The sequence below is a fragment of the Brachyistius frenatus genome, unplaced genomic scaffold, assembly GCF_029030835.1.
Source record: "Brachyistius frenatus isolate BFR_SWC_R1_liver_20210118 unplaced genomic scaffold, ASM2903083v1 Contig_221, whole genome shotgun sequence".
NCBI lineage: Eukaryota > Metazoa > Chordata > Actinopteri > Embiotocidae > Brachyistius > Brachyistius frenatus.
In genome coordinates, this window is record NW_027210820.1 from 567248 (window position 1) to 591513 (window position 24266).

Below are 24266 nucleotides of genomic sequence, written 5' to 3' on the forward strand. Positions count from 1 at the left end.
TGAAAAGATTTACTTTGCGCCATTAATACTTTCAGCACAACTTCTATTAATGACATTGTTTGTGGAAAAATCCCAGGAATTCAAAAAAAAATTGCAAGCACCCGCAAAAATTGTGGAGTTTGCTTGAATTTGCATGCATTATTTACGATTTATGATTTCCTGGAAGGGCTGCTTATCTCAAACCACTTCAGGCTGCTTTAAAGGGCCAGCGCCTGATCAGTGTGTTCTGTGTACAGTTGCGTGCCCATGCTGTGGACCTGAACGGGAATCAGGTGGAGAACCCCATCGACATCGTCATCAACGTCATCGACCAGAACGACAACCGGCCAGAATTCACACACACCATCTTCAATGGCTCCGTACCTGAGGGGTCCAAGCCCGGTACACACACACACACACACACACACACACACACACACACACACACACACACACACACACACACACACACACACACACACACACACACACACACACACACACACACACACACACACACACACACACACACACACACACACACACACACACACAGAGTTATATAACTTGTGGATTTAGTCCTTCTTCACTGCCATATGTGTTTTGACTTGCTGTGTCTCCCTGCAGGATCCTTTGTGATGACAGTCACAGCAGTGGACAAGGATGATCCAAAAACTGCCAACGGGATGCTGCGATATAAGATTCTCTCCCAGAATCCCCAGAGCCCCTCCTCCAACATGTTTACCATAAACAACAAGACTGGTGACATCATCACTGTGGCAGCAGGCCTCGATCGGGAGGTATGTGTGTGGACATTTTTAAAGGTCATTTCTGAACCCACATGAAGCAGCTGCTTCTGAATGTGGCTGCAGCCTGCAGTGTTTCTGAGCTTAGAAACAGCTTGTAGCTTTTTTTTTTCCTCAGTAATATTCCTCCATCCGTAGATCCCCCAGAATTCCGTCTGTTCTGTGGCCATGCTTTTTGCACGCCAGCATACAAAGATTGATGATTGGACAGTGGTGATCTAAACTTCGTGCATGTTTACATTTTACATTCTTAACAAACAGTTAGAAAGATGTAAATTGTGTTTAAATATATATTCATTAAACGTGCTTCCCACCAGTTCCTGAAAGATAATTTTAGAAACACTGAATGAGTTAAAGTCTTCCTTTTATACACAGATTGAATTGTAGATAGTTTTTTTGCCATAAAAATTGTTATTGTCTTTTGGAAGGTAGAAAGGTGATAGGATGTGGAAGTGTGTGAAACCCCTCTCTGACTGATTCATCAGCAATAATCAGCAACCATCAGTGATGTCATCAACCATCAGTGATGTCATCATTGGTTTGTGAACGTTATGAATCCTCCAGTTCAGATTCTGTCCGTCACCATCTTGTTAGTTCGGAGCGGTTTGGAGCAGGAAGTGACCATATTTGGAGGAGCTGGGGGAGGAGCCAGCGGTGGATCTGACCGATCTGATTGGAAACCTGACGATACTATGTCCCGCCCACCGATAGCTGTAACCTGACTGCACCACAGGCATGTCAATCAAACAGACACGCCCCCAAAAACAGGCCTTTTTTTAATCTTCTTTTCTCATGAATGAGGGATTATTTTCAGATGGACCTCCAGAAAACTAATAAGAAGGAGTGACTTTAGCTAACAACACCGAGATAACTGATGGACACATTTTATTCACTTTGGATTTGATGAGAGAAGTTGAATGGGAGTCTATGGAGCCGGAGGCTTTTTGGAGCCGACCTCTAGTGGCACTCGCTGGTATTGCAGTTTAAGGCACTTCTGCATCGGCCTAATTTTTTAGAAGTTCTGTCTACTTTTATAGCCAGTCTATGTCTTGGATAAAAAGACAGTCCTCTTGTCAAATGGCTTTAATTCTATTTTATTCCAATTTTCATATTTGCATTTGAACTCAAGCTTGTTTAAAATATATTTTACACCTGAGTAATAAATAATGGATGGTGGTATGTTCTCCTTCTCAGTACCACTGAGCTAGAGTCTGTAAAGAAAAGTTGCTGACCCTCTTTGTTCTGTTCGGTGTGTTTCCAGAAAGTCACCCAGTACACCCTGATCATCCAGGCTACTGACATGGAGGGAAATCCCACGTACGGCCTCTCCAACACCGCCACCACCGTCATCAGGATCACCGACGTCAACGACAATCCTCCTGAGTTCACCACAGACACAGTAGGTTGACACACACACACACACACACACACACACACACACACACACACACACACACACACACACACACACACACACACACACACACACACACACACACACACACACACACACTCACTCACTCACTCACTCATGAAATGTACTGGCTCTAAATCAGGCGATCCACTGTTCTTCTAAACGGCACAAAAGCTGGCTGAGTTTTTCTTGGCAGATGTTTGAGGAGTGGAGCGCCAATGAAACATCCAAATGTTTGTCCTCCTTTGTTAAGCTGAAGGAGTTGGGCAGGAAGGAGCCGTGTTTGTGGGAGATGTGTTATTTGTGTTTACCGTGATGTTTACCAAGGTGTTCCTGTGTTCACTGTTGAGTTGTGTTAAAAACGCTGCAGAGCATTAACGACTCTGTGACTTTTTTCAGTTCTTCGGGGAGGTTCACGAGAACAGGGTGAACGTGATCGTGGCCAACCTGACTGTGACGGACAAGGACCAGCCTCACACGGCGGCCTGGAGCGCCGTGTACCGCATCATCGCCGGGGACCCCACGGGACGCTTCTCCATCCCCACCGACCCCACCACCAATGAGGGCCTGCTCACCGTGGTCAAGGTGGGGTTCACACACACACACACACACACACACACACACACACACACACACACACACACACACACACACACACACACACACACACTGGGATACATTCTACACAAGTATATATCGCCTGAATTTAAAATGAGGCTGTGGCACAAAATAAATTAATTTAATGAAAAATATCAGCTTTTTTGTCATTTCTAAATTAAAAAAATATATTTTCCTGACTTTTACAGTAAGTATGTTCTTAATAGACTCTGAAAAGGTTTTTGTGCCATATATTAGAGGTATTTAATGGTGCCAGTAAAAATACCATTGCTTTTAAGGGTTAAATCAGATGAATGGTGAAAAGGAGAGGAATGAAGTGGAAACATTAACTGGTGTCGGCCCCTCCACATCTTTGAAACCAAATAAAGAACCTTAAAATCAATTTATGAAATTGAAGAAAGATATGATTTATTTTCTTGCGACTCAAGAATCGTACAGCTCATTTCAGAGTAACTAATGGTTTCGACAACACTGACTGACTGCCACAATAGAAAAAGACAGAAATCTGGATATCCATAAGTTCAAGCCACATTTCATTTTGCAGTTTTGTTTACTTACAGACAGAAGATTTTAAAACTGGTCACTGATGCTCCCTCATATCAGTTTGAGGTCTTAAAGTGTAAAATCAATGGCTGCATCATCATCACAACTAATATGATAAATTCAATGGACGAAGATTGTTTTCAAGTTGGATCTATAAGATGTCTTGGGGGGGAGGTTCTTGGCCGAGGAAACTAGTCTTTTTTCTTTTTGTTCATTTTATGACTTCAATCAGACAGTTTACAGTCGAGAGAGGACAGGAAACTAAGGAGAGAAATGGTTAATGACATGTAAGTAAGGCCCTCAACGTGATTGCAACATCACATCTACTGTACACCTGAAAGGAGTGAGCAACCTGACACATTCAGAACAATTCAATTTGATTTGATTTATTTGGGCACTTTACATTGTTAGTTTAACTCCTAGAACCCGATGGACACAAAGTGCTGCCAAATTACCAACCTTTCTTCTTGGTTGAATAGCGAGTCTTCATCAGAGAGATGCAGTGCATATCCTGTCAGTCGTCCGTGTGACGATGCGTTGCAGAGAGATGTTTTGGACATGAGGCACTGCGTCCATCTCCACACCTCTTTAATTGAATAATTCCCAATTTCCGAATCGCTTCACAACGTACTGTACATAAAAAACAGCAGAACACAGCAGAATTTACCCTTTCTGATGAAACCGCTCGTTTCGCTGTACGAGAGTTTTCAGATAATCTGGTTTTGAAATCACAGCTGACTTCTGTACTGTCTCCAACGTAGAGCTGACATTACATCCCACTTTGTATGAATTTTTTTTTTTTAAATAATAATGTATTTGTGGTCATACACTACAGCTGAGTTATCAAGCACATATCACAGGGCCGTATGTCCTGAGAGTGAGTCCTTGTTTGGGCCCCCGGAGTCATTCAGGACATTTATTTTGCAGACATACAGTGTCGCACAAACATGGTTCACATATTTACAGATTCTACACAATGTCCTCGACACAATTATAAGAAGATATCTCTACTGACATATTTTATGGTGAGATACATGTAAAAACATAACAATTTCAAAAGACGAAATTATGTTTTTCCTTGATATAAAGGCTAATATAAAACATATCTCAGTATTAGCAAATTAAATGATGAAAGATGTAGATAGCCTAGACTGTCCTGAAAAAGACAGCATGAATGGTTCGCCCCAACAATGACCAATATATGAGCTTCAAAGTGAAGGTGGTGAAGTCACCCTGAAAACAGCCGAGGGTTCAAAGGGTTAAAGCCTGACAGTGTACAGTCGATGTAAGATTTCTGTGATCATGTCTAAGATTCTATGAAACACTGGTGGGGTGGATTTCACATAAGGTTGACCATGTCCCCCTCATCCTGTCTGTCCCTCCTGCCATCCAGCCTGTTGACTTTGAGCTGACCCGCTCCTTCATGCTGACCGTGGAGGGGGAGAACGAGGTGCCGTTGGCCCGCGGCATCCACCTGCCTCGTCAGTCCACGGCGACGGTCTCCGTACGGATCCTGGACATCAACGAGAGTCCGGAGTTCAGCCCCAACCCCAAGTCCATCAAACTGGAGGAGGGTCTGCCGGCTGGGTCTCTGCTCACCACCTTCACTGCCCAGGACCCAGATCGCTTCATGAGGCAAACTGTCCGGTAAGAAACCTGCTGGAATCTCCGGCAGTCCAAACGTTTCATTTGTAGCACTGAGTTCAAATTATTGTGCAAAAAATTTAAGTATGAAATGTTGAACAGCCTAGAAGAACATTTTAATATCTGGAGGCCTTTTCATTGTGTAAATCAGCCTTTTGTTTATCAGAATAAATTCTGAATTTACTTATATATCTGGCAGCACCAGAGACAAACAGCTGGTACCTGCTCAGCTCTCCAGAATTCCTGGTCCAAAGGGCTTAAAAACTGAGACCAGACAACCCATTTTGTCTCATTTCTGGTTGAATTTGAATGAGGCATTCAGGGACAATCGTGATAAACGAAAGACGTTTAAATTACCAAAATTGTTTTTTTCAGAAAAGTCCTTGTAAAGTTGTCAAGCAGAATCAAAATGCTGATTCAGAGCAGATTCACTTGCATTGTGTGTGCTTGCTTGTGTGTGTGTGTGTGTGTGTGTGTGTGTGTGTGTGTGTGTGTGTGTGTGTGTGTGTGTGTGTGTGTGTGTGTGTGTGTGTGTGTGTGTGTGTGTGTGTGTGTGTGTGTGTGTGTGTGAAGAGATTCACATACTACATGCCACATCTGTCCCAACAGCTTCGCCCACTTCAGGTTCTTTGTCTACACAGCATCAGGGTGTCTGTTTTTTGGAGACTACAGTGAACATACATTTATGATTTTTAAGAAAATGTAATAAATTGAGCCAGTGTTGAGGTTTGAAATGCTGCTCAGTTGAAGACAATGAAGCAGAACAAACGGCACCGTCCTGGTGGAAAAGAGAGAAATCTCCGATAAGAAATGTGACTAAAGGGGAGGTGGTGTATTCGTATATAGTTAATGCAACATTCTGACTTTTTGTCTGTTATTTTTTCTTCTATTTATACAATGCACCTCTTTATGTAGCTGGTATGCTGTTGGGAATATTAATAACAATCCCACAGGAACAGTTAGAGGTGCTGCCAAAAAATAAGAATGAAATACCTTGAACTGACATGACCATCTTTTCCGTTTTAGTTTTTCATGTGAAATTGAAACTGTATTTTTTTTTAAATTAAAGTTCAAGAGAAAAGGAGGAAAAAAATATTTAGTAACTAATATTTAAGGAGGATTTTCCATGGTTATATGAGCTCTTGTTCTTCTTTTGTTCAGATTTTTTTTTTTGCCTTCTCAAATAACAGGGTGGCATATTGTTGTCTGTTCCAGCCCTGAATTTATAAGAAAAAAAAACGCTGATAAGATGTCTGGATTTTTTTTCTACAAACATCTTCTCGGCATGTAAATGTATAATAATGTATGATTATCCTGCAGAGCAGAGAGCCGGCAGGACTGCTGCTTTTTGTCCCCATCCCTCTTTTCTTTTACATCCCACTATTTGTTTCTAAATGTAGTGTTCAAGTCTTTGTAGCCTAGCAACAGCCAATGGTGGATGCTCTGTGTGTTCACAAAAAACATGCGAGTGCACATACACACATGCTCACACACATTAGGCGAGTGTATTGTGCACTATAGAGTGGGCCAGCACAGTGTTTTGGTCTCTCATTTGTCTTTTTTGTTGCTTTCTGTTTTGGAGCTGCTCCTCTGTTTATTATTCAGAACTGCCTTTCTTTCTCACCAATTACAAATACACAAAATAGACAATATTTTCTATTCATGGTTTTGGCTTTTAGTCTGCCCTGCTTGCCTTTGTTGGAACGGTGTTTGAAACATGACTGTGAAATAGAAATGCAAACTTGTGAGTAAATTCTGTTCGATGAATTCATTTCATGGGTTTTTCTAAGATTTATTCTGTTTTATTTTCACTAGAAAATATATTTCTGATACAATTTTCCAGTGTGTTAAAGGTAGAATGATTCCCAGGGAGGATAAATGGATGTTGTGGCTGCCTCATGAGAGTGCTGCAGCCGTCGTCTATCAGCGCCTCGCTGCCTGGCCTGCAGCCAGCGAGGCGCTGATAAAGGATCCTCTCTGTGGTGGCATCTCATGCCGTCTCTCTCTCACTGAACCCAGGTACTCCAAGATGTACGACCCTGCCAACTGGCTGGAGATTGACCCGGTTAACGGACGCATTTCCACCATCGCCATCCTTGACCGAGAGTCTCCCTACATCAAGAACAACCTGTACAACGTGACCTTCATGGCCTCTGATAACGGTGAGACACAGAGGCCGTGCACTGTCCTGCACTAACCCCCCCAACACACACACACACACACACACACACACACACACACACACACACACACACACACACACACACACACACACACACACACACACACACACACACACACATACAGAGGTGGATTGTGTTCACAGAAGACCTACTTTGAAAAGCTATGAGCTAATCCTTAGTTAAGTTACAGCAACAGTACAACACAGCTTCACACACTGAGCCTATTTTACATCAAAGTTCAATTCATTACAAATCAGTTGTGTTTATATGGTGCCAAATCACACTATAATTCACCTCAGGGCGCTTGCATAGCAAGGTCAATATGACGAGACAAGTAACCACAGACTGGATATAAAAGTGTTCGTAGCTTCAGGTCTGTAAAATGGTTCTGATCCAGAAGTGTCTTCAGCTGCAATACCAGCGAGTGCCACTAGAGGTCGGCTCCAAAAAGCCTCCGGCTCCATAGACTCCCATTCAACTTCTCTCATCAAATCCAAAGTGAATAAAATGTGTCCATCAGTTATCTCGGTGTTGTTAGCTAAAGTCACTCCTTCTTATTAGTTTTCTGGAGGTCCATCTGAAAATAATCCCTCATTCATTAGAAAAGAAGATTCAAGAAGACCTGTTTTTGGGGGTGTGTCTGTTTGATTGACAGGCCTGTGGTGCAGTCAGGTTACAGCTATCGGTGGGCGGGACGTAGTATCGTCAGGTTTCCAATCAGATTGGTCAGATCCACCGCTGGCTCCTCCCCCAGCTTGTCCAAATATGGTCACTTCCTGCTCCAAACGGCTCCGAACTAGCAAGATGGTGATGGACAGAATCTGAACTGGAGGATTCATAACGTTCACAAACCAACGGGTGACCTCACTGTTGACTGCCGCTTGGTGCAGACGTACAGTTTTGATGGAGAGCTCTTCAAGTCAGCGAGCAAGCTGTAACTATTTGAGTCTGAGGGGATACTTTTGAGAGAGAATATTACAATAAGAATTTGCGAGAAATAATTCTCGCAAATTGAAAGAGCATGCTCTTGAGTTATGGCAGTAATATACCCCCATAATACCCCGTAGCATGATGGTGAGCTCCCTTTGGGCACTTTCAAACAGGACAAAAAAGCCTAAAAACTAAACACCAGTATTACCAGATATTTATTTTTCATATCCATAAATCCCAGATACTGATTCCTATAACTGTTGATGATCTGACCCTTCTTGTAGTGCTGCCATTGCGGCCACTGGAGATCATTCAAATTTCATGGACAGACTGGAGTCAACTATACCTGCAGTAATAATTTCAAAGATTTTGAGTGGTTGTTCAACCCGAGAGGCTCGGAGAACCCATCAGGCGTCATCTTCAACTCACGTGTGTGTTTGTAGCAAAAACAATCAAATCTTGGCGATAGTTACTTAAAATCACCTCCTTTGACTGTATTTTCATCAACCTGAGCATCACTCCACTCAGGGACTACAGATGGAAACTACTTACATCTACTGCAATAAATGTGTTGTGTACTATCTCTGTGAAGTGAACTATAAAATAAAATAAAATACTGAACATTGCTTCATTGGTGTACTTGATTGGTGTCCAGGTATCCCCCCAGCCAGCGGGACAGGCACCCTTCAGATGTACCTGCTCGACATTAATGACAACGCCCCTCACGTGTTCCCCCCTGAGGTGGAAATGTGTGAGAAACCAGATCCCAACGGCATCAACATCACGGCCAGCGACCCCGACCTGACCCCTAACGGCGGACCCTTCGCTTTCGAGCTGGCCAACCGTCCCTCCGATGTACGCCGCAACTGGACCCTCAGTCGTCTCAATGGTCAGTTCAGCAGAATGTTTCAAAGCTTGTCAGTGTTATGTACCTTCAATTATACATAGTTCCTTTCACTTTCTGCTCAAAGGTAAGAATTCATCCAAAGATAAAAAAAAAATAATGTTATCAGTATCATTATTTTTTAAGTGTAAGATCACGAGATGACAATCTCAGCTTTCCAACAAGCTACAGAAGTGATTTTTTTTTTCAATGTCCAGAGAATCATAAAAAAGCTTTATTTACTTCTTTTCTTACAATAACCCAAGGCGCACCATATCAATTTATATTCCACTTTTTGCTTCAGACTTGATTCAGGAACTTGAGCCATTTGGAATTTGAATTGGATGTCAGTGAAAGGAAAGTGGAGGTAATTGAGAGCTGGGCTTTGAAGACTGAGCACGAGACTTGCAGCAAAATGTTTTAATATTTATATCCATAAAAAAATATAAGAGCATTCGGATGCCCCTTTTATTGAATAGGTTTCTACATTAAGGTCTATGTACATGGTCACAGCTTTGTAGAAATGTCCATAATAGTTTTGAAAATGAAAATATGAAAGACCTGTTGTCAGGTTAATGGGGAGCATTTACAGATCTGATCTTCGTTTAAAGACCCGACCAGTGTCCGAGTGTCAATTTTTTTGAGACTTTGGTCCAATATTCATAATCTAATCATAGTTTTTCTGAGTTTAGCCTGGCATACCCAGATCCAAATTCACTGCTTGAATATCTGGGTCTGGGTACGATCCAAAGGGAATCTTTCGCAGTTGTTCCATCTTCGGGTTACTTTTAACGAATCAGGATGCAATGAAAGCCGCCAACACTGCAGTTGCCAAAGCTTTTTTCCCACAGCGCAGTGTCTGTTAAAAAAATAATAATAATTGGAGCACCGGAATTTTTTTCAAAAAGCTGCAGCGTGACGAGGCGTTGAATGTTTATTCTGCACTGAGCGTTGAACATCCTGCATTTTTTTTTCCAGTCACTGACAGTTGAAAAATGTTCAACTTTGGGTAACACACTGCGGGCATCCAATCACAGTGAAGAGGGGGAAGGACGAACGCACTTAACCACCAATACTGGTCTCTGATTGGTCTGCCCCTTCAGAGTGGCTGAGCGAACGCTAATATGAGTGACGTATTCAGAGTATAACCACAGTGGAAGACTGAAGCTGTGAGTCTGGAGGAGCTTACAGCCCTCTTCAGGGAATGGGACGGGCTTAGTTGTCAACACATTCCATAAACATGGAAAGGTGAAAGATGGTAAATGGGTGTAGTTGATGTTTGAAGATGTACTCTGAGATCGTCTTTGGAATCGATGGGAGTGGTCCTCTCAATCTTCCTCTGGTCACTCACTGACTCCTCGTCCTTAGACTTTACCAAAGGTGACCAGATCAGAACAATCTTAATGTGGGGCAAACAGTGAGTTTGTGTGGGACAGTGGAGGCCACGTCAAAATGTTTACGTCTTCCTAAACTAAAAGCACATAATAGACTATGCATAGTGCAGATAAAGTCTTCAGCATGTGAAGAACTAAACAATTAACATTCATTTGTGTGCAACTTTTCCAAAGTCTCATGCTATGTAAACACTCTTACAGTAAGTGTAAAAGGAAGCTAGTGCTGGCATCAAAGACGGTGACAGACCAACCTGCACTTGACCCACACATGTGCAGTTTGATTAACAATCAAAGAGCTTCCCATGCTTTCTTCGCAGACTTCAGAAAAAAGCCAGATTTTTAGAAAGGAGTCTATCCTGGAGTGAGTGAAAATATGCGCGAACCAAAATGTGGGACATCGCCTCAACATGTGGGACCTTGGACTCGGGATAAAGATGCTGTACAGTCACACATAAAGATGGACACCTGGTCATCCAACCTTTGCCCTCTCCACTCCAGTGTATGCTGACAGTTGACATCTGTTTTCAGTGTTGTTCTCGTTGTATGTCACACACCACTTCAGTCATCCTCTCGGGAGTCCTGTCTCTGGAGTGTACCGGCTTAGATCCAAAGGTGGTAGAAGGGTTAGTAGCAACTACTGGTGCCCAGTGACCTGAAGGCTATCCCTAGATGTTATCTATGGTATAACACCATATACAGAGCTTACAAGATCTATTGGGATGCTCCTGGTTGGCCTTATTAGTGTTATCCATTTAGGTCTGAAGTCAAGGTGAGAATTTAATTTTCCACCACTTGTAATAAGTGGCTGCCCCTCACCTACCCAATCATCCTGACTGAAATTCCTTGCGATGTTGTATGACAAAGTCTGAGAGAAAGTTCCATACATTAAAGTGAGCCACAATATATGGTCCTAATCTCTGAAAAGAGGCGCCAGCTAAACCATACAGATAGAATACGTACTAGAGATAATTCATATCATGTATATTCCCAAGGTTAAGAATGGATGTTGGTGACATGACACCTGAACTCTCCCCATCCCAGAAGACTTTGTTACTTGTGTACGATGTCAAATGAAACAAGCTTCTGATGATGAAGAACTCAACGAGTCTGTAGACACATATTGGCTGTAAATCAACCATAGATCGATAGATAGATAGATAGTTACTTTATTAATCCCCAAGGGGATTTTTTTTTTTCCCGCTACAGCAGCATTTATAGATACAGGAAATAAATAAAATAACAGTAAAAAAAATATAAAAATGCACAGTATATACAATAAACATAATAAAATATAATAGAATAATTACATTAAAACGAACAAAACAATAGTGCAAAGTTTTTTTTTTTTTTTTTAATATTTAAACAACCAAGAAAACAGACAACGAACGGTGTTATTATTGTGTGATGGATTTTGCCAGAGAGGAGTTATTGTAGTCTTATTGTAGTGGGCAGGAATGATCTCCTGTATCTGGAATGATCTCCTGTATCAGGAATGATCTCCTGTATCTGGAACGAGCTCCTGTATCAGGAACGATCTCCTGTATTAGGAACGATCTCCTGTATCAGGAATGATCTCCTGTATCTGGAATGATCTCCTGTATCAGGAATGATCTCCTGTATCTGGAATGATCTCCTGTATCAGGAATGATCTCCTGTATCTGGAATGATCTCCTGTATCAGGAATGATCTCCTGTATCTGGAATGATCTCCTGTATCAGGAACGATCTCCTGTATCAGGAATGATCTCCTGTATCTGGAATGATCTCCTGTATCAGGAATGATCTCCTGTATCAGGAATGATCTCCTGTATCAGGAATGATCTCCTGTATCTGGAATGATCTCCTGTATCTGGAATGATCTCCTGTATCTGGAACCATTAAGCTATGCAGTGTTTCCCCTACCGTTCTCTTGGGAAAGAAACAAAAAGCGAACGGACTTATAGAACTTTAGTTACGTCCAGTAACTACTATTCACGTACTTACAGTAGTACCTGTGCACCCATTTCATTTCAACTCAGTGTGAAGAGTTGCTCATCTCAGTTTTTCTGTCACTGAAAGTCTGTTTCTCTGCTGCGTGTCTGTGTTTCATGAAGGTGTTCAGGAAACTGTCTCTATTACCAAATACTACACTCTGTACACGAGGAACACTACACAAGAAAGACAACGATCGCCTTTCTGCTCTTAAATTATACGTACTTATCTCGGTGAATCCTGGCCTGTTGGACTCAGTTGTCTGAGGAAGACTTGCACTTTGTGGCATCAGCTACTTTAGAACAAATATTTCACTCTCCTTTTGACTTCAGTAGTTCACCCAGTTACCTTCAGTTAAATAGGTACAGGCCTGGACAAAGTTTCTGTTTGGATATCTGTTTATATATTGAAAATGGATGTCGGGAAAATATGTAAGACTCTTCTCTCCATTAGCACGTACTTTGGAAAGGGTTTTTTACAAAGCAAACAATCAACCGTGAGAAGAATAACTTGGCGACACTATTGTACTAACTGTAAGAGTGATCTTTATTTCACACCTTTTGGCGGAGGACGCAGGGCACAGAGTACTTCAGCAGCTCGATGACCACAGAACAGTCCTCCTTCAAAGCAAATAAAACTCTCCTGTAAGCAGAGGGCAGCTCAGACCACAAAAGTCCATAATTAACTCCCATGTTGTCCTTGGGTCAAAATGACCCGCAGCTGTGTTCAACCAAGTTCTATTTTATTTTCATATTTTTTGGGATCATTGGTGACAAGGAGGCTGTGAGGGTTTGTTTAAAGAATGATGACCAATGATCCCAAAAAAATATAAAAATGTAGAAATAAAATAGAACTTGGTTGAACACAGCTGCGGGTCATTTTGACCCGAGGACAACACGAGGGTTAAGTTGTTTTTTTTTACACTTGCTGGCCTTTAAATTTCTCAATTTACAGACTCTTCCATCTTCATCTTCCTCCAGGTGAGCATGCCCTGCTTCGATTGCGGATCGGCTCCCTGGCCAGTGGGATCTACGAGGTTCCCATCATGATTACGGACTCGGGCAACCTGCCCATGTCCAACACATCCTCCCTCAGGGTCAAGGTCTGCCAATGTGATCACCACGGAGACTGCGTGGACATGGAGAGAATCATCGCGGCTGGACTGGGCACCGGAGCCATCATCGCCATCCTCATCTGTATCATCATCCTGTTAGGTGAGACCATGTCTCTCACACACACACATACACATTTATACACACACACACACACACACACACACACACACACACACACACACACACACACACACACACACACACACACACACACACACACACACACACACACACACACACACACACACACACACACACACACATGCAGAATGGAAACAATGCGACACTTCTAACACCCCGTAACGTCAGCAACAAAAATGTCCACACACAATAAACACCTCCCTGACACAAACTCACTGAAAGCTGGATCAGTCAGAGTTTAGTGAAGAATGGGATCCTAATGAAGGATGGATTACCCGCCCGAAGACACCAGACCCCCAGGGCCCCCAAAAGCCTCAGGTTTGCTGCATGTCAGTTAAGTTTGGGCATTTTTAATATGAGCATATTTGTCAGGGAAGTTGCACCTCCTTACAACAAACGTAGTTTCAAAGAAAAACTGTTTTCTTGCTCTGGTGTATCTTCATAACCACTTATGATAACATTATACTTACGAAGGCATTAGCTAAAATCAAAGAACTAAGCAATGTTCAAGTAGTCAAATTATTGTAGTGATAATGTCAGTGTGGCGACTGGTCCATCACTTTGCTTCAGAATTAAATATTGCATAGATTACTCTTAAATGTTGATTGGGTGTACTAGCATACAGGCCAGCACTAGTGTCACCGACTAGAGAGACGTTGTAAAAAAATGTTCACAGTTCTCGTGATCCGATTGCAATCATTCACATTTTTTAAGTCCTTGAAGATCCAATCACATCGAAAGTGTTTGTCAAGCAAGTCTCATTTTATCCACTAATGTTTGCCCTGTTAAAGTTACTGCATTACGTGGTAATACCACTTCAGCACTTCCTGCATCCATTTCAAATTAAAAGCCCTCTAACTTCTAATTTCAGCTTAGACGCTCTTCATTTCTTAACAAGGCTTTTATTTTGAAATATTTACAGAAACGAACACTAACACTTTAGATAAGTCATGCAGAACAAGAATTGAAAATAGCAGGATTATATTTTTGACTTAAGCAATGAAAATATGCATCATTCAGCATTGTTTATGAACTTGCTACCTTCGTAGCAGTGGTTACACAACCATAGAAATGAGCCACGACTTTACTGTGCTTGGCTGCTAGTGCGTGCACATCACAGGTGCACTCCTGTAACTCAAGAAATAGCACTTCACTCCTGATTACAATGGACAGTGCCCAGAGTCCTGCAGAGGCAATTGCATGCAGATTGTTTCATGCAGCATGCTGAGAAGATCCTGGACTCAAAAAGGGAAGTTGTAGAGGTCGGGGCTCAGTAGGTTCCTAACAGCCAGATTTCCCCCCAGAACAAAGTCATCTGGCGATGTGGTTCTACAGTGTTACATGAAGGGAAGATACCATTTTACTTCCTGTTTTCTTTTAATTGAAAGACGAGTAATTTACCACTTTGTAGCTACAGTCTTTGAGTAGTACTAATCATTGCAAAAAAGATTTAAAAAAAAAAAAAGTCAGGTACAAAGAATAAAGCCGTACTGAGAGGAGCTTGTTTAGTAAAGCACAGCTTTGCCACAGAAGAGTTTCTGCGAGCTGCGAGTGTCACGTTTGTTGCATTATGAGTTTGGTGAGATGAGAGAGCAGCGAAGAGGGCTCTGACTCACACAGTTTCATATGATGGATGAAATCAAACCGTTTCATTATACAATTAGAATATAAGCACTTTGGACAACTAGAATATTTTATATTGCTAGAACATGCTTAGTGCTAGAGATCTGGAGTGGGAAATAAACAGTTTTAGAGCACAGGGCAACATTCGAGACCAGAGAAGCTTTAATGAAATATGCTGTACTAAATTTTTATAACCGCAGTCGTATTGGAAATTGTAATGGCACCTCAAGTTATACAAGGCATGTATAAAGCATTCAAATCACATTGATGGCCATTTTTGAGCTGCTGATGAAGTCCAAATGAAGCTAGAGAGGTCCGATTGAGTCAGAAAAAACAGCTACAAGCAGTGCAGTAAGCGTCCTGGATTTCTCTTTCGTCTTCCTTATTCAATAACTAAAACATCACCGTCTTTAGGAGGAGAGAAAAAAACATTTGCTGCCACAAGAAAGCTTAAAGAAGGTAAATTAAAAGAAACTGAGGTTGGAGCATTAAAAGAAGTGTGGGAGTTGGAGCTGGGTAAGGCTTGAGGTTGCAATATGATGTCTGAAAAGAGTAAAGATTCATCTGGAAGTGACACACTAAAATCCAAACAAATTTAAGCACTGAAAGTAGCTGATTTTAGTCTATAGTGTTTTAACAATAAGTCAGTTTGTGTATTACAAGTTTTTATCTATTTTGGAAATGCCTTCATGTGGCAGCAAAGAAAATTGAAAGGTTTATTCCGGACGTAGTTTTTGTAACACCTGTGGGTATAATTAATTCCCATTGCTATGCTGTCATTGGGCATACATTTTAGTGAAAGTTCCAAAGCTGAAAACATTTGCATTACCTGAAGGTTTCCTTAAGAAAGGTTACTAATGGTGCCAGGCCATTTCTCAGATCACCTCTCGAAGGGTTACAACTATCCTCACTTATAATGTCACCCGGCATCCTAATGTATTTTGGCCCATACTGACACAGACATGACGGGCTACAAACACATGCACATGGACCCCTGAGCTCTGCTGTCCCCTTCGATTAATGTTATCAAGAGGAGACAGATTTACATCCACCTCCTAACATCTGTCTCAAAATAAGAGCCTCTGACATTGTTAAAAACACTCTTGTATGCATTGATTTCACCTGTTTGGTATTAAGCTGTGACTCTCTACAAGGAACTTGAAGAGATGGCTCTGGCTTTACAGTTGTGAGAACTGGCTGATAGTTGAACATGTTAGAAGGTAGAACCACTCGAGAAAAGTTGGTCAGGACTCAGGACGTGTTTGACTTTGTGGAAGGGGAAGACCGTAAACTAACTTCAGTCAGGAGAGACTTGATTTGACGGAATAGATAGAAAATGTTATTGACGAGATAGGGAACAGAAAGAAGCTTGAGGGATGTGAGAGTCTTTGGTGATTAGTGCCCCATTGTGATGTCACCAGATTTTAAAGGGAGAGAGCCTCCCCCTGGTGGTAATGGAATAAAATAAATAAAATTTTGTATATAACTTTATAGAGGAAAAAAAAGAAAAATTCTAGCTGGAAGGAAAAAACTCCCTTTTAACAGGAAGGAAACCCTCTGGCAGAACCAGGCTCAGGGTTGGATGTAAAGGATGTCGCAGGCTCCTGTTTGAACTTTAAACTGTAGGATTTTACAGAAAAGGTATCTCTTAGAATAGATTATTTCAGGGCCAAAAGGTATGATGAAAAGTTTTGTCTCCATTTCTCGTCCATTGCCATAGTTAACTTTGGACATGGTCAAATGCCAGTTTGGTGGACATCATCCAACTATATTTCCTAATGTAGATAAGAAGTCCTCCAGAGGAAGAACTACTATGGATCAGAGGATTTTTCTTCAATGTTTTGTTGTGCTGCCATGGCTTCACACTTTCTGTTGCACGACTCTCAGACCAGAACGATTGTCAGTGCGGTGCTCGTTTTCCTTCCTTTTATGGAACGTTGTTGGGCTGCTAGTGGAGCTTTACACTGTGTACACTCCCTCCTGGAAGCCTCACAAGAACCCCGGGAGGCCCCCGAAGACCACAATGGATGTAACTGTCCCTACGATTAACTCGTGTCCTCATCTTCTTTTGTCACTTCGGCCTCTTAGTGCTGGTGCTGCTGTTTGTGATGTGGATGAAGAGGAGGGATAAAGAGCGCCAAGCCAAGCAGCTCCTCATCGACCCGGAGGACGACGTCAGAGACAACATCCTCAAATATGACGAGGAGGGAGGCGGAGAGGAGGACCAGGTATGGAGACACACACATTCTCAGATACAAACGCCCAAAACACACACAATGTTGCCACACAGACACACACTCTGAGTCTACAGTTTTCAATCATCTGTCCTCCAGCTAAGATTAAGTGTCCTACAAAAGAGGACCTCGAAACAGGAATAATTGCTTTCTGTTGGAGAACAATTTCCTGTATCTCTACACACAACTTCTCTGCTGCTGCCAAGCACATAATCTGCTGCGCACTTCTGCTGGGGAAGTGTTTAACCCTTATTTACCCAGCCTCACCAAACCGAGAGCAGCATCTCACCATGAGGGGGAGGATGTTATATTAATGCCTTCAATGTAGAAAGCAATATAAAAACATACACACACTACTGTATATATTTACTCATTGTTTCATGACCAGTTTCAGCAAGAGGAGAATAAACAAACCTGTTTGTAGATCTTCAAATAATCTGTGAGTGCTCAGATTGGAAACATTAGAAGTTCTGCAGTGCTACAAACTTCTCTTCTCTGAGAATGTGGAGCTTTAAGCCGAGTGGACGATCTCCAGGGCTCCTGAGACCGGTTCATGTACCGGAGTCTCGTTATTCTGCAGCTCTGCTGACCATCCAGTCTGGAGACTTCCTGGTCATAACTGTTTTCCAAATTGAATCAAATACTTAAATCACCAGTTTTTAAATTGAGATTTTAAAATGATACACTGGTATAATTAACACAAGCACAGGTGGTACCGAGGAACATTTCATGACTTCATACGTGATCAGATTTATATACTGTGGAATGATTAGGAAAGGTAGGGAAGCATACGCTGATAAACTTCCTCTAATTTATCTGTATTTTATGTTTTTGTTTGTTTCAGTCAAAACAAACCTCAACATTTCAGTTTTATTTATATATTTTACTCATTTTGTGGCTACTGCTGTAATATTTTTGTGCCTAGTTACCATGGTTGCATGCATTATTGAGTCAGTGTTCCTCTATTTTGTACAAACAGACTCAGTTTATCCAGTTAAAGTTATCCTTTCCAAACGGTGGCCGTTTGAACACGACCGTTTCCTCTGTCCGTCCTGTTTAATTAGCATAAACATGAGCATTAGCATCAGAGCAGCGACCTGTTCTCTGCACTAAGGAGCAGCAACTCATTCTTTGAAAGGTCTTTTACAATAGACTCCAACTGGCTCGAGTAAAAAAATATATATATATTAATCTCATTTAATTACAGAACAGTTATCACACCTCACATTAGAATCATGGAAAAATGAGGTGTGAATTATGAAATGTCTTTGAAGAAATGGGGCCAGTGCTCAGCCTTGCAGGTTGTCGTGACGACACATCTGACGTGATGTATTATTAACATAACGTTAATGTCAGATTGACACAGTCGGATTCAGACTTTCATCATTGAAAGCTGTTTCTATGCACCTGCTGCTGATGTTGAGGGATTTTTGTGAGTGCCGTGATGAATAAATGTATTCTGTGATTTTGAAAAAGGTTTTCCGAGGTTAAATCAGTGAATAGTGTTTTATTAAAACATCCACAGTAGGAAGTGGTGCTTGGAGGTTTGTTTGGGTGTGTTGTACACGGTCTGGAGGAGGATTTGGATGGAGTGCCATCATCATACAGCAGTTACTGAATGCAAGGTGCTTCTTATTAACGACAGCACAACAGGTCAAACAGATAGATCTCCTGAAGAAGACTTATGAGGGTGGATCAATACATGTTGAGAGTGCTGCGGCGCGTGCGAGTGCAGCAGAAAGATAACATCCTGGTTAAGTGGTACAGATTTCGTATTCTAGAGATTCTACAGTGTTGGATTCCACAGATGCTGCAGGTCACTGAATATGACTGCATTAAAACAGTCATTAGTTCAATGATAGTTTGATTATTGACCAAAAGAACACTGTTGTCATCACTAACCAGCCCAGACTGTGACAGACAGTTTTGGTCGGGTCTGTTGACTACAGACAACAGTCAGCCCAACAACTGTAATGTGCTCTACTGAAAAAAAAGCAAAATAGGTTGTGTTAACAGTGTGCTTGTAGGAATGGTGATGTTGCTTTGTCCACTGCTTTGGTTCAGACTGAAATATCTCAAAGTTTTAGATGGATTGAGGTAAAATGTGGCCCTGAAATTTGCAGTGCCTGGAGGGGGACGCTGATTGATTGATCCCCTGACTTTTTATCCAGCTCCATCAGAAGGTCAAATCTTTTACTTATTAAGTGGAATATCTCAAAGTTTGCTTCAGGGCTCTTCACCAAATTCGATGCAAACATTCAGCCGCACAGAGCTCTGCCTGTTTTCATGTTTAGGCATTTTTTTAAGGACACCGTATCTCCACGATGGAGCCACACTTCAGCTCCTGTTGACTGTGTTCAATTGAAACAGCAGTTATTAAGTCAACAGTCTGAATCAACTGGGAAAAAATAAACCAACTGAAAGTGAAAGAGGTTTTTAGTTTCTCCGAAAACTAAAACCTTGTTAACCCAAAACGTCAATTGAAGCAGTTTTATCAAAACATAAATTTCAGTATTTATCTAATGTGAAAATGTGGATTTTGGTGAAATTGATGAATCCTGTCAATTTCATGAGCAATGAAGATTTTTGAAAATATGATCAAATTTATGTTTTTAACCAAATGAAACTTGATGGCAAAAGTCCAATGTTATTAAAGATAAACAATTAAATAAGACCTTGAAGAAAGTAGAGAAAATAAAAGTTGAACTTTGTCTTGTTTGACTTTGACCTTTGACTTTGAGTCAGTAGTTCACGCTGTGATTCAATATTAGAGGAACTCATGTAATCTCTCTGCAGTTCAGACAACGGAGCCCGAGTTATTGAAAGAAAATCAATGTTTGCTCCTTCCTTTATTATGGCTACAGTAGCACACTGCAAAGGCCTCGGATGATGTCCTGGCTCTGCTCTGTTGGATGTTCATTGTGTTGTTTTTTTCTCCAAGCAGCCTGGGTCTTTGTTTATCTGGATTTAAGCTTTGGATAAGAAGCAGGCTCAGTTCTCAGGAACACTCTCAGGTTTTCTGCTCAGTTTAAAACACAGACCTTCACATATACACATACAAATATTATTAGACCTTCATTTATTACCACCTGTACCCAGCGGTGAAGGGCTATTTGTTGATGGACTCTCAAATTAATAATGTATATTTCTATTGCTTTAATTTAATACATTCAACAAGAAAATTCTGTTAATTTCAACAGCTGTTCTGGATTATTGACATTAAGTGTGATTGTCCGACTTCGGTCACAACACGTTCCTGCAAATGTTTCACAATAAAAACCTTTTTTAGAAATGAGGAGTTTCTGTCTAATAAAACTCTTAAAGGGCTTTTAACTTGAAAAACTAAAGGAAGTGTTGAGTTTGTATTACTGCGTAATGCAGTAACTTGACGGCGCAAATGATCCATAATCATAACGAGGCTTTAGGTTGATGTCGTGAATCAATTACTGCATCTCATATCTAATTATAAAAAAAGTCTATATTCAATAGTTTCTATTGGCTCTCTTGAATGATTTTGATCTTCTAACTTTTAAAACATTCCATTCAGTGACCTCACTTGAAGAAAAGTGGCAGAGCGTCTTTTCTGGTGTGCTCCAGCAGCACTACACTATTGCCTGTACCTGATATTAATTTAACCCTAGATGCATCGTAAAGTCTGCATCATGCAGAGGAATGTATAGTTAGAATTTTCTATGACTATTAACTTATGTTTCTATTTGGTGGAGAGTAAAACAAAGTAAAATACTCCTGTAGGACTTTCACACTAAAGGCAAACAGAGGCTGTGCCTTGGTCAAAGGTCTCCAAACATTATCTGATAGCAGTAATGATGTCGGGTCGTGTCATACTGTGCGACATAACAGTTGGGGCACAATCTGTGTCAGACTGCACGAGGGTTGCATCATCTAGCGGGTCATCCAATTTTGAAAGAATTTGAACTAATGCATGATAAATTTGAATTAAATGATATGTAACTTTGTCAGGAATATTATAAAGTATGTTCAAAAATGCATATGTGTTGGCGTCATTGTTTAAAAAGAGTCCATAAATATACAAACGGTCTTTCTGAGAGGATATCAGTCTATCAGGTCCCAGTAAGTATAGAAATACGAGGGGAAGCACACACATTCCCTGTCTGCCTGCCAGGTTATTGCAGAGCTTTAAGCTGCTTTTCAGTGAAAAGTTGGCTCATTATTGTGAACAAAGCCCAAGGTCAGTCCCCCGCTCACTGTTATTGTCCTGAAAAGGCTGCTTTAGTCCATTTCCCTGGAGACCAGAAAGCACTAAATGGTTTGTTGATGCCTGCTACAGCAAGCTCAAAATGAACAGATCAGAGGCTCTGACACACACTTCCCCTCCGCCCGCTGATGCTGCTAACGTGGTGTAAGAGAAGACAGAAGGACGGACTGTGTTTCTCTAAGTGGATGCTAATTAGAGTCCCGTTCATACCTCCCCGAGGACGGCTGATGTAGGAGGAATGGTAGACGTTGCATCAGAGGTGTTCAGTGGGCTTGTTTGAGTCACTAAAAATGCTCACACCAATTGTTAATTACAGCGGCAGCAGTGAGGTGGTGGTAGGTTTATTATATATATATAGATATATAGATATATATATATAACATATTTATATTTATTATTATTATATATTATATTATTATGCATCAACAGCCAGACCAAGTGAGTCTGCTACTTTCATGGATCCCTCACATTCATGAGCAGCTCCAGCACTTGGAGAGTGTTTTTTGTTGCCAGTGCTGTGCAGTGCACCTGACATCAGGGTGGGAGTCCAGAGACCACCTGACATCAGGGTGGGAGTCCAGAGACCACCTGACATCAGGGTGGGAGTCCAGAGACATCAGGGTGGGAGTCCAGAGACCACCTGACATCAGGGTGGGAGTCTAGAGATATCAGGGTGGGAGTCCAGAGACATCAGGGTGGGAGTCCAGAGACCACCTGACATCAGGGTGGGAGTCTAGAGATATCAGGGTGGGAGTCCAGAGACATCAGGGTGGGAGTCCAGAGACCACCTGACATCTGGGACTAGAGATATCAGGGTGGGAGTCCAGAGACATCAGGGTGGGAGTCCAGAGACCACCTGACATCAGGGTGGGAGTCTAGAGATATCAGGGTGGGAGTCTAGAGACATTAGGGTGGGAGTCCAGAGACATCAGGGTGGGAGTCCAGAGACCACCTGACATCAGGGTGGGAGTCTAGAGATATCAGGGTGGGAGTCCAGAGACATCAGGGTGGGAGTCCAGAGACCACCTGACATCAGGGTGGGAGTCTAGAGACATCAGGGTGGGAGTCTAGAGACATCAGGGTGGGAGTCCAGAGACCACCTGACATCAGGGTGGGAGTCTAGAGACATCAGGGTGGGAGTCCAGAGACCACCTGACATCAGGGTGGGAGTCCAGAGACATCAGGGTGGGAGTCTAGAGACCACCTGACATCAGGGTGGGAGTCCAGAGACATCAGGGTGGGAGTCTAGAGACCACCTGACATCAGGGTGGGAGTCCAGAGACATCAGGGTGGGAGTCCAGAGACCACCTGACATCATGGTGGGAGTTTAGAGACATCAGGGTGGGAGTCTAGAGACATCAGTTCACTACATAGGGTAATAGAAGCATCGCAGATCCATTTAGTACCAACTAGACAAATCAATAACACAACACACTGAACCACAGCAGCACAAAGCCAAACATCAACCATATAAACATATATATGTTTTAGATATATCTAAATATATATATATTTATATATAGATAGATACAAATAGAGCAGCTACTGCTCTGCTCACAACAACACTCTGAATATGGAGATTTGCCTTTTAACATGAAGGAACACAAGATGCACAAGGTGTCATGTGATCTCTACTTCCTGTAGTGTCTGTTTCCTTGAACTGGAAGCGTGTTATCGTTGAACTGGTCCAACACGCTTTTCTCGAGGACCACAGAGTTCAAACAGATGTTTGAGTGAAGGAAAGAAGAAATGTTCTCGGGGCTCTGTGAGTTACACTGACTCACCAAAATACAAATGTGACATCAGAAAACCTTGATGTTGATGTGGTTAAATGATTTTGATTCGTAGTCAGTAATGTCCGAAGAACTCCCTCCGTACAGATTTGTAAAGCTTGATTTGTGGTATTGTTTCAGTACTTGACCCTGTAACATGTGACATGGTGTGTTCAGGACTATGATCTGAGCCAGCTGCAGCAGCCTGATGCTCTGGAGCCCGAGTGCGTCAAAGTGGGGATCAGACGTCTGGATGAGAGGCCCCTCCACCATGAGCACCAGTACCCCCTCCGCTCTGCAGCGCCCCACCCAGGGGACATCGGGGACTTCATCCACGAGGTAGGGCAGGGAGCCGGGTCTGTGTGTGTGTGTGTGTGTGTGTGTGTGTGTGTGTGTGTGTGTGTGTGTGTGTGTGTGTGTGTGTGTGTGTGTGTGTGTGTGTGTGTGTTTGTGTTTGTGTGTGTGTGTGCTTGTATGTGTGTGTGTGTGTGTGTGTGTGTGTGTGTGTGTGTGTGTGTGTGTGTGTGTGTGTGTGTGCATGTGTGGTTGTGCGTGCGTGAGTGTGTGTGCGTGTGTGTGTGTGCGTGTGTGTGTGTGTGTGTGTGTGTGTCGGGCAGATGCTTTCATGTCAGTGTAACACCTGGGTCAGCTGATCAGTCTGCCCCTCCTCAGGTGAACTAGTGTCATGGCCGTGCTCCTCTCAGCGGGCAGTAGGTGATAAATCACAGCAAACTGTCTGACAGCAGAAAGTCAACACAAAGCTGCGTCTGACAACGTTAG

The 24266-nt window shown here is 42.1% G+C and overlaps 1 protein-coding gene across 1 annotated transcript in view; it reads left to right on the plus strand.

The window, feature by feature from the left end:
• Nucleotides 1-23999, plus strand: part of LOC138633475 (cadherin-2-like) — a gene marked incomplete at its 3' end in the record, with an annotated part of 91650 nt that extends 67651 nt beyond the window's left edge. The window contains exons 6-15 of the mRNA XM_069719723.1: nt 237-381; nt 607-779; nt 2047-2184; nt 2599-2784; nt 4754-5007; nt 7024-7166; nt 8773-9006; nt 13345-13578; nt 17332-17471; nt 23664-23999. Coding sequence (XP_069575824.1) covers nt 237-381; nt 607-779; nt 2047-2184; nt 2599-2784; nt 4754-5007; nt 7024-7166; nt 8773-9006; nt 13345-13578; nt 17332-17471; nt 23664-23999 — 1983 coding nt within the window. The remainder of the gene's footprint in view (nt 1-236; nt 382-606; nt 780-2046; nt 2185-2598; nt 2785-4753; nt 5008-7023; nt 7167-8772; nt 9007-13344; nt 13579-17331; nt 17472-23663) is intronic.
• Between the last annotated feature and the right edge of the window lie 267 nt (nt 24000-24266).